This window comes from Taudactylus pleione, unplaced genomic scaffold, assembly GCF_031769625.1.
Source record: "Taudactylus pleione unplaced genomic scaffold, aTauple2 ptg000230l, whole genome shotgun sequence".
NCBI classification, from domain to species: Eukaryota; Metazoa; Chordata; class Amphibia; order Anura; family Myobatrachidae; genus Taudactylus; species Taudactylus pleione.
Window position 1 is genome coordinate 8298843 of NW_028284632.1, and position 19603 is coordinate 8318445.

General features: G+C 44.5%; 1 protein-coding gene across 1 annotated transcript in view; it reads left to right on the plus strand.

Annotated features, from left to right (window-relative positions):
• LOC148516964 (dynein light chain Tctex-type 4-like) overlaps positions 1-16431 on the plus strand; it is a 29273-nt gene extending 12842 nt beyond the window's left edge. Inside the window, exons 3-5 of the mRNA XM_088479360.1 lie at positions 4206-4355; positions 7405-7479; positions 14070-16431. Of these exons, the coding sequence (XP_088335486.1) occupies positions 4206-4355; positions 7405-7479; positions 14070-14417 (573 nt within the window). The 3' untranslated portion in view covers positions 14418-16431. The remainder of the gene's footprint in view (positions 1-4205; positions 4356-7404; positions 7480-14069) is intronic.
• The last annotated feature ends 3172 nt before the right edge of the window (positions 16432-19603 follow it).

Consider the following 19603-nt stretch of genomic DNA (forward strand, 5'->3'; position numbering starts at 1 on the left):
AGCGGCCAGGAGGCCGCTCCAAAAAGGAGCAGGGACGGCCCTGATTCAGAGCGAGCGCTCTGTCAGAGCGTCCGGCTCTGAATCAGGGCCTAAGCTTCCTGCAGTGCTGCTGACAGAGGGTCTCATTCAGACCCGCTCGCGAGCGCTGAGCACTCGCAAGTGGGTCGATGTTTCCCAAATGCGCATGCGCACGACGGAGGCGCCTCCGTCGTGCGCATGCGCGAGACCCGAATAATGACGGGGTAGCCGTCGTTATGGGTCTCGCACCAAAGGGGGCGTGCTGTCGATGGTGATTGACAGCACGCCCCCTTTGGTGGGCGTGCCGGGGGCGTGGCTGCCCAGACGGAGGCGTTCTGGGTCCGACCCCACTGACATCACTAGTGATGTCAGTAGGAGTGATTTTGGCTCTGATAGAGCCAAAATTACTCCAGGGCTTGCGGCAGACGAGACCCTACAGCAAGGGTCCCGTCGCAAGCCCGATGGTCTTGACCATCGCGACGATCATCATGGACGCTTGCATAAGCTGTGGGTGGTGACCCACAGCTATGCGAGCGTCCACGAGGCCGCCTCGCAAAAAAAAAAACACGCCCTGATTCAGAGCGTCCGGCTCTGAATCAGGCCCAGATTACAGCTCTCACTCTGGAACATGCTGCTGCAAAGTCAAGTAAAACAGGATAGCCTTTTAGTGATGTGTAGTAACACTGTAATCCAGCCTGACTGACACTGCTGCTTTTACTCACTTATGGTTTCCAAGCAATTGAGCTGTTTGGTCTTAATTACTTAATTGGTTTTGGCATCTGATCACTTTTCTGTGTCTGTCTATTTTATGTCACGTACTAGGAACACAGTATTATCCAGTCACCACACCTACAATTATAGATGTATTCTTATGCTGCATACACACGGAACAACTTAAACAACCATAGATATCGGTGATAGATTTCCCTCCAACTTTCTGTAGTGCAGGGCAAACGATGGCAAATCTTTACAAAATCGTCCAAGTTGGCCTGTATGCATGAATGACCATAGATAGCGTTATAGTTCATGCGAGAACGCGCATCGTTGGTCGTTGTCAGGTTGGTGACTGCAAAAAAGTGAATGATATGAACGATAACGATATGAACGATATTGTTCAAATCGCTCATAAAAGTCGGGACTGTGTGTACGCACCATAAAGCTGCATACACACGGTACGATCTGTACCACCCACGACTTGGAAGATATCGTTCAAAGATCTTTCAAAGACATCTTTCAGTGAAGTCATCCTGCCACATCTCTGAACAGGCAAAGTTGATGATATCATCCAAGTTGGCCTGCATGTATGGACGATGAAAGATATCGTTATCGTTCATGCGGGAACACGCATCGTTGGTCGATCGTTCACTGCATAAAAATGAACGATTTATCATTGAACTATATCGTTATCGTTCATATCGTTCAGGAAAATCGTCCCGTGTGTATGCAGCTTAACTTTGTTTTTAGCATTCAGTAAAAATATCTGGAATTGTTATTCAACAGAGAAACATATTATGTGTGTGCATGTGTTTGACCAGTTAGGTTAGGTACACTGTTCTAGTACCAGGTAGTACCACCCATTGCCCCCTGAACAGTCTGAATCATTCATGGCATGGAATTGGCATGGTGCTGGAAATATGTCTTTACAGATTCTGGGACTGATTCATTACGGATCGTTATTGTTATCACAGCTGCGATTACACACACAGACCCACTGCGAAAATATGCTAATGAATGCTATTGCAATACCATCGCGCAGCCAGCATAGATGCCCACTGCCGCTATCTCACATCCGTAATACCTTGCAGTCCTGCGTATACATCGGGAACATCGAATAACATCGGCCCCTCACGCACAATTACAACAGGTCTGACCTTACTCAGAAATTTCTAACCTTGTCTCACGCAGTGACTACATAAGCTGCGTATGCCACACAGTGGCTAATTTATGCACGCCCATGCAACGACGTTCAAATAGACAGACACGCCTGCGTTTCTCCAACCACGCCCCCATCACCACCCCCAAACGCTCACAGCCTGTCACTCACTCTGCAATGGATTCCTATCTGCGTAGGTGATTGCAGTGCGATCGCAATATTAAAGCACACGCACACTGCGGTGCATACGCACCATCAGCCAATCTTGTACGCTATTGCAGTTGTGATCCGTAATGAAACAGGCCCTCCTTTGTTTCATTTTGAGGCAACTGCATAACCCAGATGCTGCAGAATTGCCAGCTACACATTCATGATTCCTTTTCCACCACATCCTCTATTGCAGCAGTTCTCAAACTCGGCCCTTGGGACCCCACACAGTTCATGTTTTCCAGGTTACCCAGCAGGTGCACAGGTGTAGTTATTATTCACTGACACATTTTAAAAGGTCCACATATGGCGCTAATTATTACACTTGATTCAGTGTGGAGACCTGGAAAACATGCACTGTTTGGGGTCCTGAGGACAGAGTTTGAGAACCTGTGCTCTACTGCACAGGTTCTCAAACTCGGTCCTCAGGACCCCAAACAGTGCATGTTTTCCATGTCTCCACACTGAATCATGTGTAATAATTAGCTCCACCTGTGGACCTTTTAAAATGTGTCATTGATTAATGATTACACCTGTGCATCTGCTGGTTGACCTGCAAAACATGATCTGTGTGGTGTCCTGAGGACCGAGTTTGAGAACCACTGCTCTACTGGATTGAGAGCTGGTGACTGTTTAGATCAGTGTTTCCCAACCTCGGTCCTCAAAGCACACTAACAGTCCTGGTTTTAGTGATATCCATGGTTGAGCACAGATGGTTAAATCAAAATAACTGAGGTACTAATTAAGTCACCTGTGCTTAAGCATGGTTATCCTTAAAACCTGGGACTGTTAGTGTGCCTTGAGGACCATGGTTGGGAACCCCTGCTGTAGATCATTGGGCTCATTGTCATGTTTGTGGAACCTGCTTGAGATGATGTGTGCTTTGTGTGTATGGAGCATTATCCTACTGGAAGTAGCCATTAGAGATGTATAACTGTGCCCATAAGACCATGCACAGATGTGCGCACAGGCACACCCCCTTAGGAAGCCCCAAACTGTACCTAAAGTGTCTCCTCCCTGCATTTCAGCCAGCTGCCAGGGATGAGGCAGCCTTATGAATCCATAATGGTCGATGTGAAACTGCTCTATCCGAACAACAGCAGCGTATATTTCACGCAATTCTCTCTAAACTCTAGAGCAGGGGTTCCCAACCACGGTCCTCAAGGCACACTAACAGTCCAGGTTTTAGGGATAGCCATACTTGAGCACAAGTAACTTAATTAGTGCCTCAGTTATTTTGATTTAACCATCTGTGCACAATCATGGATATCACTAAAACCAGGACTGTTAGTGTGCCTTGAAGACCAAGGTTGGGAATCACTGCTCTAGAGTGTTACATGTAATAAAAAAACATGAGATCAGCAGTGTTTGAGATACTCAAACTACCCCATCTGCCACCAACAATCAATCCACTGTCAAAGTCACTTAGGTAACACTTGTTCATTCTGTTTTCTCATCTGAGCAATAACTGAACCTCTTGACCATGTCTGCATGTTTTGCATGCTTTCAGTTGCTTCCACATGATTGGCTGATTAGATATTTGCATTAACAAGCAGATGTAAGGAGTGTGTACCTAATAGAGGGCCTCATTTATCAACGAGTTTTATCAATCACAACGAGTGATGAAACTTGTTGTGTATGATAATGGTGCTCCAGCCAATCAGCTCCCAACTGTCATCTGTTTGAAAAATGACAGTTGGGAGCTGATTGGCTGGAGCACCATTCATCGTATGCAATAAGTTTCATCACTCGTTGTGAAAGATAAAACTCGTTGCTAAATAAGGCCGAGTGTGTACATGTGTGTGTATATATATATATATATATATATATATATTCTGCCAATTAAAACATAATTTCTAAATAATAACCACTCTTCTGGGTGAGAAATCTAACAGACATGGATGTATCCTCTTTTAGCTCTGCTGGACATTTATTAAAGGTGGTAACATATAAAGTTAGAATTGATTAGATTCCTTTTCTAAACCCTGCTAGAAATGTGTTTGATTGCCATTGGAGAAGGCATCTTTTTCACTATGGTTATTTTTGCACTTGTCTTAAATGTCTACCAGTTTTATTAAAGTAATTAATCAGCATAATGTCCGTTAAGCCGGCAGCTCCTCCGGCCCCCAGAGGAACCTTGAATGTGAATCCTCCACCAAGTGAAGGATCTTCTAAAACTACAGAAATAAAGAAGCCTTTACCGTCCATCAGCATGAAAGGTCTACTGGCTGCTCAGCGCATCACACTGCAACTGAAGGTAAAAAACCCACACACCACTAAGTTTATCTATCCACCTACTGTTTATTTATTTATATATATATGGAGATTGAGTGGGCAGATCACACCTGGAACTATCAGAAGATACACAATATATGTTTCATAAACAATAAAATAGTTGTGTGTGTGTATATAATTATATATATATATATATATGTGTGTGTGTGTGTGTGTGTGTGTTTGTGGTCAAAGGTATAATTATGAACTCATGTTCCCAATAGCAGAATTTTTAAGAAGCCCACAAAGGCTCTAAGCAGGGACACCTGAAACTCACTTACCTTGTTACGTAGAGCCAAGCCTCCCCCAACCCACCACATTGCCAGTTTCTGTGGGACAGCTTTGAACTTGGCTAACCAGTAGGAGATTAAATTGCTGGGAAAGGGACTTATTTTTGCTTAAAATTAGAGATGATTGTTTTGGTTGTGGCTGGGAATGTCCTCCAAGTTTGGATCTAGGAACGAGGCAAAACGTCATCTCTCACGGACAAAGATGACGTTTTGTCTTGTTCTGAGATCCGAACTTGGAGGGATGATCCGAGACAAAACTGGACGCTCATCTCTATTTAAATGGGCTTGCCTAAAATGGGTAACGTCTGGGAGGATAAAAAAAAAACTATTGTTTTTAAGTGGAAATGTTGGCAGGTATGATATAAAACAAGAGCAAAGGCACAATGCAGTTGTCAATACACAACAAATATTTAAAAAAAAAAGTCCTGTCTCAATTATAATGTTTGTCTTCATTGTAATTTAGTAGTTTGCCATGGCTCTCTGCTAGGGATGGCCATCAATAGTCGATGGAACAACCATTAATGGCTTTGTGGTGATGGCAGTATTTTTCTTTATTTGATGGCGACTTTCCAATGTTCCCCCCTTCCCCTTTAAAAGATGACATGTTCACCGACAAACAAATGGGGCAGAAGCGTTGGTCTTCCAATGGCCTAAATATAGCTGAATACAAATGTTAAAAAGGTAACTCAGCTGTGGCATGGTCACTGGTCTCTATTTTGCCACTCTGCAGAGCCAGTGCCGGATAAAGGGGTCCCATCATCCCCCTATCAGCAGGGCCGGCTCCAGGGGTAGGAGCAACCTGTGCCGGCTGTTAATAGCATCCTATAAATGCAGAAAATCAGGGTGTGACCTAATTACCACGCCTCCAAATAACATCAGGCTGGGGCTAAGCCCAGCACTCCGTCACTAGCTGGGCTTCCACCAGCCCTCTCCCGGCACTGATTGGATGGCGTGCGCATGCACGCAGCATCCATTCAGCTACTTCGGGGTCCGGCACCGCCGCACAGCTGCAGCGGTGGGGGCCCCCAACCTCCCGATTTGACCACCCTTGGCGGTGCCTGTACCGCTGAAACCACACTGGTTCGAACACTCCAAGAGCCGACTCTGCCTATCATGGGTGGCTGCATGAGACTGAACACAACATGTTGTTTAGTGGCATCAAGAGGTAGACAGAGTACCTGCCTGCCTGCTCCGATTGTGTTTTAAACATATCAGAATGGCTGGGCAGCCAGTTCTCGTGATGTTGGCTATCTCTCATTACGTAGCTATTAGAATCTGTCTTTTTTCTATGAGTTTTAGTGTGCAGTATTCCATTTTTCACATAAATATTCAGGTCTAAAACTACAATTTCCTCCTTACTTATGGAAAAACTTAACTTAATATTAAAATTGTTCTGATTTAATGATTGACAGGATAAAACCAATTCTTCCTCTGTCCCTTGCCAAATTAATAAAACATCATCAATAAAACGTCGCCAGGACACCAGATCTGCCCTCAGTTGATGGTCATGCCAAATAGACTGTTCTTCCGAAAATGCCATAAATAAATTGGCATAACTGGGGGCAAACCTGGTGCCCATGGCTGTCCCAACCTGTTGTAAGTAAATGATCCATTAAAATAAAAATAATTATTAATTAAAATAAATTGAATACTTTCTAAAATAAATGATTTTACCAGTAATGATCAATCTGATGCTGCTAGGAAGTAGGACACAGCTTTCAGACCTTTTTCCATCTCTATTATGGTATATAGAATGGAGACATCTGCACTGATCATAAAATAATGCTCTTCCCACTCCATATCTTTTAATTTATTCAGCACATCACTCATGTCTCTAAGGTAAGCTTTAGTCTTCTTTACCAACGGCTGTAAGTACGTATCAATTACAGCAGAGAGGTTCGAAGTGATGCTGTTTGTACCCAAAATAATGAGTCTTCCAGGAGGGTGTAGGGGGTTCTTGTGTATTTTGGGCAGAGTGTATATGGTTGGGACTGAGGAGTATTACTCAATACATCATTCTCAAGTGCCTTACTGGTAAATAACAAAAGCTCTTTAGTAATTCTACAAGTCTGGTCATTTTTAAGCTTCTTATATGTATTACCATTTTCCAATTGATAATAATCTCTGCTACATAATGCTTCTTGTCCATTAGGACCACTGCTCCACCCTTATCTGCGGGTTTGATAATTAGTCCTGTATCATCTTTTAAAGCTTGGAGTGCTAAAAATTCATTTTACTATTAGATTGCGTCTGAAGATGATGCTTGTCCTCGTGAGCAAACTCTGAAAACTTTCAGTTTGCTGAATATCAGGTGGTCCTACCAGACCCGATTATGAATGGTCCAGTAACTAAAATATGCAAAAATTAGTGTTTTCACATGGTTACCAGGCCATTTATCAATGATGAATAGGCCCCTGAGGTACTAATTAAGTAATCTGTGCCCAAGAATGGATACCCTTAAAACCTGGACCGTTAGGGTGCCTTGGGGACCGAGTTTGGGAACCTCTGCTCACTTTAGGTAGTTGTCCAGTAATAAGGCACACATGCTATTGCTCACATCTTCAGCAACACAATCACAAGTGGTAATAATAATACTTCTAAAAATACATGAAAACCAGTAACAGGCACTTAGGCAGCAACTGTTGCCAGTGGAAAATGTAAGATTACTGATTAGCATTCTCCAGGATTAGATCCATTGTTGTTCAGCACTACAGTATTGATATTGCTTCTTATTGCTTTCAGAATCGAGCAGTTTTGAGGAGAAAGGCCAGAGCACGCACGCCAAATCGCAAGCCGATAACGATCATCAATGAACAGGTAAGAAATGTCCAACTGCGGAGACCGGGTGCACTGGTTACAAATGCATAGGTACTCATGCATGAAAAGCTGCCCTAGTTTTCATGAAACCTTAGGCAAGCATCTGCAATGTCGTATGAAGACAACAGATAGGGGCATATGTATCAGCATGTTTTTTTGCAATACAATACCATTTTCATGTATTCTGCAATTAGATTATTTTCGCATTTTTGGTTGCGTTATTTGACTGCACTGTAATAATGCAGAACAGTCCTGGAACTATAGAAATTAATTAAATTGTGACCATTTTCATACGTCTTACCTCTGATTTTTTTCATCTCATGGGTTCTGTAATTATCAGCATTATCTGAAGGCGTAATATGAAACAGGAGTTGATTTTTTTGTAACCTTACACAGTATTGTTAATGTAATAATTAATAAAAAAAAAATAATAATATTGTTAAATATATTTTCTATTCATTAAATCTGCTGTACAGTAACAGGCAGCGCAGAGCGAGCCTCTAACACTGAATTGTCTATATTTCTGCTAAAATTTTGCCTAAAACTACCACAGATTTTCACACATGTCCTAAAAGTAGATAAAGAGAACGAAATCAAACAAATGAGAGAAAAAAAAATTAGACGTGCTAATTTTTTAATTGATCAATGAGTGTCAAAAGTATGTGAAGCTTTGCTTTTCGTATCTAGTATGACCTCCTTGTGCAGCAATAACTGCTTCTAAACGTTTCCGGTAATTGATCGGTTCTGAACATCGGCTTGGAGGAATTTTACCCCATTCCTCCATACAAAACAGCTTCAACTCTGTTATACCCCTTTTACACCAGAGCAAAAACCTGGGTTTTTGCTGGGTCTACCCGGATTGCAGCTCAGTGTAAAAGGGTCCCTGAAAAATAACCTGGGTCAAGTGACCCTGCAATCCAACCCAGGTAGCTACCAGGGTTGGACCCAGGATGGACCCAGGTAATGGTGCAGTGTAAACGGTGCAACCCGGGTTATCTGACCTGGATCATGCCTAAAATGAGCGGATTGGTGGTTGTGGAGCATTCACCTCCCACTTTTTATGACCTCACAGGTTTAGCAGGGCAGACCTGAGTTCAGTGTGAACAGGGCTGACCTGGGAGTAACCCAGATCAAAGGTGCAGTGTAATACCTCTTTTCCACCAAAAACCCAGGTCCGACCTGGGTTTTTGGACATGGTTCCAACCCTGGTCAGACCCATTTACACTGCACCTTTGATCTGGGTTACTCCCAGGTCAGCCCTGTTCACACTGAACTCAGGTCTGCCCTGCTAAACCTGTGAGGTCATAAAAAGTGGGAGGTGAATGCCCCACAACCACCAATCAGCTAATTTTAGGCATGACCCAAGTCAGATAACCCGGGTTGCACCGTTTACACTGCACCATTACCCGGGTCCATCCTGGGTCCAACCCTGGTAGCTACCTGGGTTGGATTGCTGGGTCACTTGACCTGGGTTATTTTCAGGGACCCTTTTACACTGAGCTGCGACCCGGGTAGACCCAGCAAAAACCCAGGTTTTTGCTCTGGTGTAAAAGGGGTATTAATGGGTCTGACCTGGGTCTGACCAGGGTTGGAACCATGTCCAAAAACCCAGGTCGGACCTGGGTTTTTGGTGGAAAAGAGGTATTATGTTGGTGGGTTTCCTCCCATGAACTGCTCGCTACAGGTCCTTCCACAATATTTTGATTTCATTAAGGTCAGGACTTTGACTTGGCCATTCCAAAATTTTTATTTTTTCTTCTTTAACCATTCTTTGGTCGAATGACTTGTATGCTTTGGGTCGTTGTCTTGCTGCATGACCCACGTACTGTTGAGATGCAGCTCATGGACAGATGTCCTGACATTTTCCTTTAGAATATTCTGGTATTCAGAATTCATTGTCCCATCAATGATGGCAAATCTGTCCACAAAACATTGTTCCAATACTCTTCTGGCTTGTCCAGGTGATCTTTAGCAAACTGCAGACGGGCAGCAATGTTCTTTTTGGAGAGCAGCGGCCCTCTCCTTGCATTCCTGCCATGCACACCATTGTTGTTCAGTGTCCTCCTGAGGTGGTCTCATGAACATTAATGTGAGAAACTTTTCAAATGGATTGGCTAGAGACATTACATAAGGAGACTAAGGGTGGCCATACATGCCACGATACATCGGATTGGCACGATATAGGTACTACATCGTGCTGTGTATGGGCAGGATATCGTACCTGATATTGTGCTGCGCGCTCCCGCGGGATCGTAAATCGTATCCCCAGATCTTCCTGCAGGTTCATATGATCTGGAATGTGATGTACGATCCCATTCAGATGGTGGAGGGGGGAGCCGGCATATCGTGCGGTCAGCGGGGACCACGCGATTGTCAGCGGGGACAGCGCGATCCGTCTGCTGACGGATTGGCAGTCGCCCTACACGTTGCATCGCCACCATAAGACAGCTGCTTTTTTTCAGCTGTGGGAAGGTTTTATAGACTCCTTTATGTTGGATTTACGACGCCAAATCTATTTAAGTTTCAGAAATATATCTTGGTATGAAACCAGAATTTTACTGGACGATCCGCCTATTTCTTTGTCTGTTACAGGATATGAATAAACTCGTTTATTTTTGGATCTTTTTTCCCTTGCTTAATTTTGTTGGATAATTCTTTGGGGGGTGTGCCTGCCATGTCTAGACTACTTTGACTAAAATATGCCATATCTTGGTTCTGTTTTGTGAAGGAAATACTTTTAGGTATTTATAGTATACTATTTGTATATTCCTGCCCTTACTGGGCCTTTGATCTATTTATTATTTACCATTATTTTTTGTTGTATGTATACTATATTATTGCTCTGATGAATAAAATAAATATATATATCTATAAAACTAATGTGAGAAAGGCCTTCAGTTGCTTAGAGGTTACCTTGGGTCCCTTTCAGACGCTTTGCTCTTGACGTGATCTTTGTTGGTCGACCACCCCTGGGGAGGGTAATAATGGTCCCTCCATTTGTACACTATCTGTCTGACTGTTGATTGGTGGAATCCAAACTCTTCAGAGATGGTTTTGTAACCTTTCCCAGCCTGATGAGCATCAACAACTCTTCTTCTGAGGTCCTCAGAAATCTCCTTAGTTCGTGGCCTGAAAAACATGTGTTGTGATCATCAGACTTTGATAGATCATTGTTCTTTTGAAAAGACAGGTTGTCCACTCACATCTGATTGTCACCCCATAGATTGAAGGTGAAATTAGTCAGGTATTTTCAAAATATCTGCTAAGCCTAAAGGTACATATACTTTTGCCACTCTCAGATATATGATATTGGATTATTTTCCTCACTGCAAGGTCTTCATCTTCAATGGGTTTTGGGCACTTCAAGAAATAGTGAGGCAGAAGCGTTTGATGTATGTATACTGCTGGCTTGGGGGAAGAGTATAGGTATAGTACAGTTTGCAGATGCATCACAGATCTACTGTACGTGGTAACTTCTAATATCTGTATAACATTTCCTGTAGTAATTTACAGCTTGTGGATCACATCCATTGTTGCAAACATAGGGCCTGATTCAGACCCACTCGCGAGCGGCTGTCCGCTCGCAAGTGGGTCGATGTTATGGACTGAGCATGCGCACGACGGAGGGAGCTCCGTCGTGCGCATGCGCCAGACGCGACGAGCGAAGGAAAGTCCTTCGCTCGTTGTGTCTGATCAAAGGGGGCGTGCTGTCGATGTTGATTGACAGCACGCCCCCTTTGGTAGGTGTGCCGGGGGCGTGCCTCCCTGACGGGGGCGTTCCCACGGGAACGCCTCCCGTCAGAAGCCGGCCCACTGACATCACTAGTGATGTCAGTGGGAGTGATTTTGGCTCTGATAGAGCCAAAATCACTCCGGAGCTTGCGGTTGAAAACCTCAACCGCAGGCTCCGGCTCGCAATTTCGATGGTCGCGATGGTCACGACCATCGCGGCCATCAAAATGCACGCTCGTATAGCCTGTGGGTGGTGACCCACAGCTATACGAGCGTCCAGGAGGACGCTCCATTTTCATGGAGGCCGGCCCTCATTCAGAGCGTGCGCTCTGCTCAGAGCATACGGCTCTGAATGAGGGCCATAGTTAGTAGTCTAACCCAGGGGCGTATCTATAATGAGTGCAGGGTGTGTGGTGCACACGGGCCCCCGGGTCCAGGGGGGGCCCGCACCGTACACCCTGCACCAATATGATGTAAAACTTACCTCTCCAAGGTCCAGCGTCGGGTCTCCCAGCGCTGCTAAAATGCTGGAAAATGGCTGCGGTGGCCATTTTTCCGGTTTTGTTCATGCGCTGTGAGGAAATCACCGAGAAAATGGCAGCCATGCCATTTCCCCGGCGATCTGCGCATGCGCAATAGACTCCGGGCACACTAATGCCCAAAGTCTATTGATTCTGCGGTGGCCGGCCAGCCGCATCAGTCAGCTGCCGGAGTGAGAGGAGGGGGCCCATGACAGGGGATGCACACGGGCCCCCTCCTCTCTAAAGACACCCCTGGTCTAACCTCTATTTCGTGACTGCCATTGAATGTTTCATTCTTTATTCATACATAGCATCATAATGACAAATAACAGTCAGCAACAGGCCATTTATACAGAGGGAGTGCTCCGTGTTTGTCAGGTATACAAATAATGCATTCAGTGGCCACACTGGTAAAGTGTGTTTGTTCTGGACATCCAAAGTACACAGGACAATTATGTCAACAGTAGAAATCTTTTTCTTAAACACAGTATGGCTGTGGTACTTAAAAGGCTTGTTCCGTTTGTATTTGAGGAAAGTGGTTTCTTTGGAAGTGAAAGTGCAGTGTAATATTGGCACAAAGCTGGAATACATGATCACTAGGTAACATCAAAGTTATCTTTAGGAGACCCTCCAAACATCACATAGGGTCTCATTCAGAGTTATACGCTAATGCAAACGCTTTTGCAAATTTTGCTGCTTAGCAATTGCTAAAATATGCTAATTAATCAGCGGGCAGAATTTGTACTGAGACACCCACCGGAGCCCTCGCAGCTGCCCGCAACTGCGCACACAAATGCGGCATTGGACGCAGATCCACAAAACATCGACTCCTCCAGTGACAGTTTATGGTCGCTCAGAATGGACGTGGTGATTGAGATGCTGGAGCTTTGTTCTCTGCGTGCGCGGTCACATACGCTGGCTAGTACACGCCCAGGAAATGGCCCAGGCACACCCGTCTTTTGGCCGAAACTTCCTGTAACCACCCACAAAACGGTCTCTTCCTGTCAATCAATTGCGAGTGAATCCTCCCAGCAAGCGCAATCTCAATTCATTCATGTTGCATGCGCAATGCGGCTGGGACGCATGTGCAGACTACCGATAATTGCTTAACTGTGTGAACATCAGATTAGCGTTCAACTCTGAATGAGGCCCATATTTCCAAACTGCAGTAATGATGTTATGCTCCTGTTTCTCACCCTCTCTCGCCCCACAGTGACAGTACCCTAGATTGAATTAATTCATTTGTATTAAAGGTACTTTTTTTGACATCATTACCTTGCTCTGCCCAGATGAGTAGGACCGTGTGGGGCTTAAAGACGCACCCTACGGGCAAAATGTAATAGTCTGGGAGATTCAGGCACGGGCGCATCTGTCCGTAATTTTAATGTGGCAATAATTTAAAAGGCGATACCAACCTAGTATTGCTTTTTAAATTAATGCCACTTTAAAAATACGGGTAGACCTGCTAAAATCGCATCTTGTAGGCTATTACATAAGGCCCTATATCTTCTTCCTCCTCAGTGCCACTGTAACACTAACATAACCATCCACTATATCATCCAACTGTGTCCTCCTTCCCAATGCCAGGCATATGCAGGAGACAGGCAGCACAGCCACTAACGTAGCTGCTCTTATGGTCACCTAACATCTGACTTTTGTAAGCCTAGTTTAGCCTATCCAAACTCTGATGAAACCATCACTCTAACCCTACTTATGTAGAAAGCATAGTGGCAAAGCAAGGTGTAATTATAAGCCAAACTTACAATATGTAATTAAGGAAAGCTTGTTTACCTTGTCAAAGCTAACTCTATGTGACATGGTATAGTTGTAATCAGGCATATCTAGTGTACGGTATGTACAGTATGTAGTATGGTACCATATATGTTTACTGAACTGAAGTTCAGCTTCCTGGTTCAGTTCTAGGTTACTAAACAGATAGCAGAACAGGCTCCATAGAGAGCCATACCTGGTGATGAGACTAATGTACAGAACCATATCTGGTGCCAGATTTAATGGGCAGAGTCTTGCCTGGTGCAAAGACTAATATGCAGTGTCAAATATGGTGCGAAAAGTAATGTGAAAAGCCATACATAGCATCAAGTTTAATATGCAAATATGTACATGGTGCCAAGATAGGCAATCATATCTAGTACCAAAACTAATGTGCAGATCCATATTGGTTTCGTTTAATGTGCAGAGCCATATCTAATTCCATCTAATGTGAGGAGCCATGCCTGGTCACTATAAATGTATATGGTTAGACGAAAATACCGAAATATGAATATGTACAAGGGAATAGAGGTCACCATATTGTTTTACTCATGCTGTCTTACTTAGGTGCCAGCTGGTTCTGCAAACCCCGCACAGAGGTTTCCGTATTCCCAAGCCAAAGAACTCATCCAAGAATTTCTGACAGCCAAGCTAAGGAATGTCATGTACGACCCAAGTACATCTGCTGACCTCACCAAGAACTTGTGCGAAGACATCAAGAGAATGGTTCGCAGAGTCACTCCGCCCCGATACAAACTCATCTGCAATATGGCAATCGGGAGTAAGAACCAGGAGGACATTCTAATGACCAGCCAATGTCTTTGGGACTCACACTCCGACAATGTCACCTCCTGTAGCTACCAGAACTCTACCATGTTCTGTGTTGTTTCAGTGTATGCAGTTTATTTTGAGTAAAGACATATTCGCTAACTCTAGCACTCCTGTCTTTAACATGACAAGTTTAAAGAATCAGCGGTAAATGATTGAACAAAGGAATCAACTTTGCACATAAACATAATAAAACAAGCTTAGATTTTACACAGTCAAAAGGTCACAAGTGGCAGCAAATTAGATCATTGCTGTAGTTATTCTGACCATGCCTGAATCTTTATGCAAATCACTATTACATCACACAGGTTGAGTCCTCCATATCCAAAATGCTTGGGACAAGGGGTATTTTGGATATCGAAATATTCCATATTTTGGAATATTTACATACCATAATGACATATCTTGGGAATGGGACCCAAATCTAAACACAGAATACATTTATGTTTTATATACACCTTATACACACAGCCTGATTCACAACGGATTGCAATTCAGGGCCTGTTTCAGACCCGCTCGCAAGCGGGTCGATGGTGGCCCAGTGCGCACGCGCGGCGTGTGCACTGCGCGTGCGCAAGCCCTGGAGCGAGCACAAAAAGCGCTCGCTCCAGGACTCACTACAAAAGGGGCGGCTGTCGATGTTGATCGACAGCTCGCCCCGTTTTGTAGGCGTAGCGGGAGAGTGGCTTCACGAACGGAGGCGTTCCCATGCGAACGCCTGCCGTTTGTGGGCGGCCCCACTGACATCACCAGTGATGTCAGTGAGAGAGCTTCCGGCTCTATTAGAGCCAGAAGCTCTCTGGGGCTTGCGGCCACGAGACCCTACCACAAGGGTCTCGTCGCAAGCCCGATTGTCTTGACCATCGCGATCATCATGGCCGCTCGCAATAGCTGTGGGTGGTAACCCACAGCTATGCGAGCGGCCAAGAGGCCGCAACTAAAAAAACCTGCGCCCGCCCTGATTCAGAGCGAGCGCTCGCTTTTTGCGAGCGCCCCTGAATCAGGCCCACAGTGCGATAGTATACTAATCTATAGCGATCGCAATGCCGCCGCATCACTACATAAGGACACAGATTTTACCTTACATGCACATCCGTAATGGTTAGCAAGACTGCAAAAACATCTGTACAATCGAGTGCCACCGCACCCATACGCACAGTTAAGGCAGGTCAGACCTCACTCAGGATTTGCTTACTTCAGCGCACGCTATGAGGCCTCAGGCCGTGTATGGTATCAGTGGATAATTTATGCACGCCAATGCAATGGCATTCAGACGCACTGGCATGCCTGCGTTCTGCCGACCATCCCCCCGTCACCACCCACAAACGGCACTTCCTGTCAATCACTGTCCAATGGGTCTGAGTGGTCACTGCGATCGCAGTCCCAATCGCAATGACTGGTTCACGGACGCGCACTGCGATGCGTATGCATGCACAGAACGCAACAATCGCCCGATTGCGTGCGTATAAGCAGCTGCGATCCAAGCTGAATCAGGCCCACAGCCTGCAGATAATTTTATACAATTATTCAATCATTTTGAGGCTCAAACAAAGTTTGCGTACATACATGAAATTAATTTGTTTCATATACACCTTATACACACAGCCTAAAGGTAATTTTATACTTTATTTTTAATAATTTTGTGCCTTAAACAAAGTTTGTGTACATTGAACCATCAAAAAGCAAAGGTGTGACTATTTCAGTCATGCTAAAAACAATTCTGTATTTCGGAATATTTGGATATGGGAGACTCAACCAGTATATTAATCTGCCTTCTGTGAAATGCATTTGAACATTGGTAAAATATCAAAAGCAGAGAGGTCTGTCTGCCGAGTCTTTTATGTATGTGTGGCCAAAAAACTCCAGTGTGTCACCGTACAAGAGGTTTGTATTAATTGTTCTTATTTGTTGTATAGTGAAATCTGTCATTTGACTGTAGCTCGATAGGATTCCATGACAAGGTGCGGGAAGCTAGCAATCAGATTTCCATGCCTGTGGCTGTATGTCCATGATAGTCATTCAAGTTTGGAGTATTTATGTGAAGGACAGGCAATATTCCTGATGTTTGTAGGCAACCCTTGTTTGGGAAAATCATTATCTCTTATTTATGCAATAAAAACATCTTTAATAGGACTTTATTAGCGTAATGTCTGGGGGCACTGCCACGATCAGCACTCAATCACTATATCATTATAATTACAACAGTACCTGTGCAGCATGACAGCTCTTTATAGAATTGGTAGAAGATTATGTTGGGGTAAATAGTGAAGGGCAGTCAGGTTGCCAGCAGTTGGCTGTTTTAAGATGTCTACAGTGACTGTTCCATGTTTTGTGTCTGTGCTTTCCTGTGTCTCCTTATACCAACAGGGGTGCGCTACCGGTAGCTGCTTTATTATTGGCAGCTTAAAATACTTTGGCCTTACAGTAGCCACACACTCCCGTCCCCTGCCAGCTGCAATTGTTATTCTACTACCGAAAACATCAAAGAGTATAGGATCTTTTTTGCAGGCCATTCCACACGGATTTCTACATTGGACAAGTGGACCGACCGGCTGGTACAGGTAAGTATGTGTGATTGAGGTATGTGTGTATTACACTTGTACTATATATGGTGTGTGTGTTGTGTCTTTTTTTAACTATTTATTTTACAGTGCGGGTACGGGTGCCGGCTGCCTGCTGGCACTTGTAGTTCCACAAGTGCCAAAGGGCAGGCATGCTGGCACCTGTAGATCCACTGTAAAATACAATAGTTTACTTCTATTTTACACTGTAAAGGGGTGCGGGGAAGAGCCACGGGCTTCAGACCAAGCCTGGCGTTTCGGGGGTCCCCACCTCCTCTGAGATCCCCGGCTTGGCCTGACTGGCTTGGGATGAGAATGCTTTGGCCCTGTAGACTCGGTAATAGGGTTCTCTGGGCTGTGGCATTACAGCCCGGTCGGTTTGGGTCCGGTGCTGGTTTTAAATATAGGGGGACCCCTACGCATTTTTTTCCCCCTATATTTAAAACCAGCACTGGCCCTGCAGCCATGTGCTGGTTTCTCACTTACGAGGGAACCCTACTCGTTTTGTTCCCCGTAATTGTCGGAACCAGGACTGGCTGACCAGTCCGGGGCTGGTTAGGCTTTTGGGAGGGGACCCCACATCAATTTTTTCATATAAATGAACCCTAAAAACACACTAAACATTAGTAAACATACACAAATCACACTGATTTGTGTATGTTGGATGGCAACTCACAGCTTAGGAGGTGGTGCATTTGAAACTTCAATTGACTCCCCAATTTGCCTGTAAAACGGTCGAATATAGCAAAACGAATAATGGTAAATTCCCGATTTAGGCAGAAATGAATGAAAAGTACTTCCGATTTGAGCTGATGGTGAATTCATTTCTATTGAAACAAACGGGCGATTTTGCGGCATTAACTCACCCGATTTCAACCCCAAAAGATGAACAAATCACCCGACTTTAATGATAGTAAATTCACGATTTGCAAAAAAGTGATATTTTCACCCGAGATAGCAATCTCGGAGCAACACGAATCTTAGTAAATTTACCCCTTACTGTTCTATCCAGTTCACTTACTGATAATTTCGGGAGGTGGGGGAATAAGCTACAGGATTGCAGCTTTGTGTATTAGATCAGATATATCTGACCAGTAGAAAGAAAAAAACAGGAGAACTGTCAGACAGATTGGTACTTATTTAATAATCAGCCGATTGACATATAAAAAAAATGTAAAATAAAAATAAATATAAAAAACACACTAAAGTTTTCACTAATTAATTAGTGGTTTCAAAGCCCAGATATGTATGGTTTGTATATACAGTTTGTATGCATATGGGTGCTGGCATTTACAGTAATACTTACACATATATTCAATACTAAAGGAATATTTAACTCGTGTGAGTATTTGTTTTTCTTTTAACTAGTTTCAATTTGGATAAGTTCAATGATTTAAGCTGACTACACTGCAAATGTCTGCAGATGATGGTTGTTCATACACACTGAACAACCATCATCTGTCATCTGGCCGTGGGTGCCACAGGCTGGGGGGCGCGTGTCGCTCCCCTCTCCCCGCAGCCTCTGCTGCAACTGTACAGGCGGTCCACCCGGACCACCCGTACACACAGCACGATTACTCAATATATCTGCACATACGTTCACAGACATCTGACCGACACACACAAGATATATTGGCTGATCAATTGATTGGCCAATATATCTGCCAGTGTGTACCCAGCATTACAGTTTTCATAGAAGATGTAAAGCCTTTTTATTGTAATGATAACCAGAAAAATAAGGAAAGTAGCGAATTGCTTGTTACAGGTCTTTGAATTCAGCAGGATATCTGTTGTCTCTTCTGAACATATATTACATGGTAAAGTGCATTTATAGGTGCATTTGGCACACATAATAACACAATTTCATTCTACTGCAGTGATATATGGGAAAGGAGCTGGTAAATCGGAAATGTAGCAGACAGGATGTGCAGTCTTAGCTTTGCAGCATGTGTATTTCCATCTGGTTCTGCAAGCCTGCAAAAGTCCTGTAGCGAGCTTTGGGGGTCATTCAGACCCGTTTGCGAGCAAAGGACGCTCGTAAACGGGTCGATGTTGCCCCACTGCGCATGCGCACGACGGAGGGAGCGACCCGGACTGCGACAGCCAAGCTGTCGCTCCGGGTCTCGCACCAAAGGAGGCGTGCTGCCGATGTTGATTGACAGCACGCCCCCTTTGGTGGGCGTGGCGGCCAGACGGAGGCGTTCCCATGGGAACGCCTACCGTCTGAAGCCGGCCCCACTGACATCACTAGTGATGTCAGTGGGAGTGATTTTGGCTCTGATAGAGCCAAAATCACTCCAGGGCTTGCGGCTGCGAGACCCTACCGCAGGGTCTCCGTCACAAGTCCGATGGTCGCGATGGTCTTGACAATCGCGACCATCATCATGGACGCTCGCTATAGCTGTGGGTTGTCACCCACAGCTATACGAGCGTCCAGGAGGACGCTCTATTTTCATGGAGGAGGGCCCTGATTCAGAGCGAGCGCTCTGGTAAGAGCGTCCGGCTCTGAATCAGGCCCTTTGTACAGATCAATACGTCAGGGGCAACAAATGAGCGGCACTCACATTTTTCTCCAGTTCATAAATGACCCTTATTGACATGAGTTACCTTTAAGCTCAGTATTCCTATTGTCTTAGTCCGTGGGGCTTAAGCTTTGGTAAAAAGTCACGTACTGCGTGCATTGGTTATACAAAACAGAACATTAACAATGTG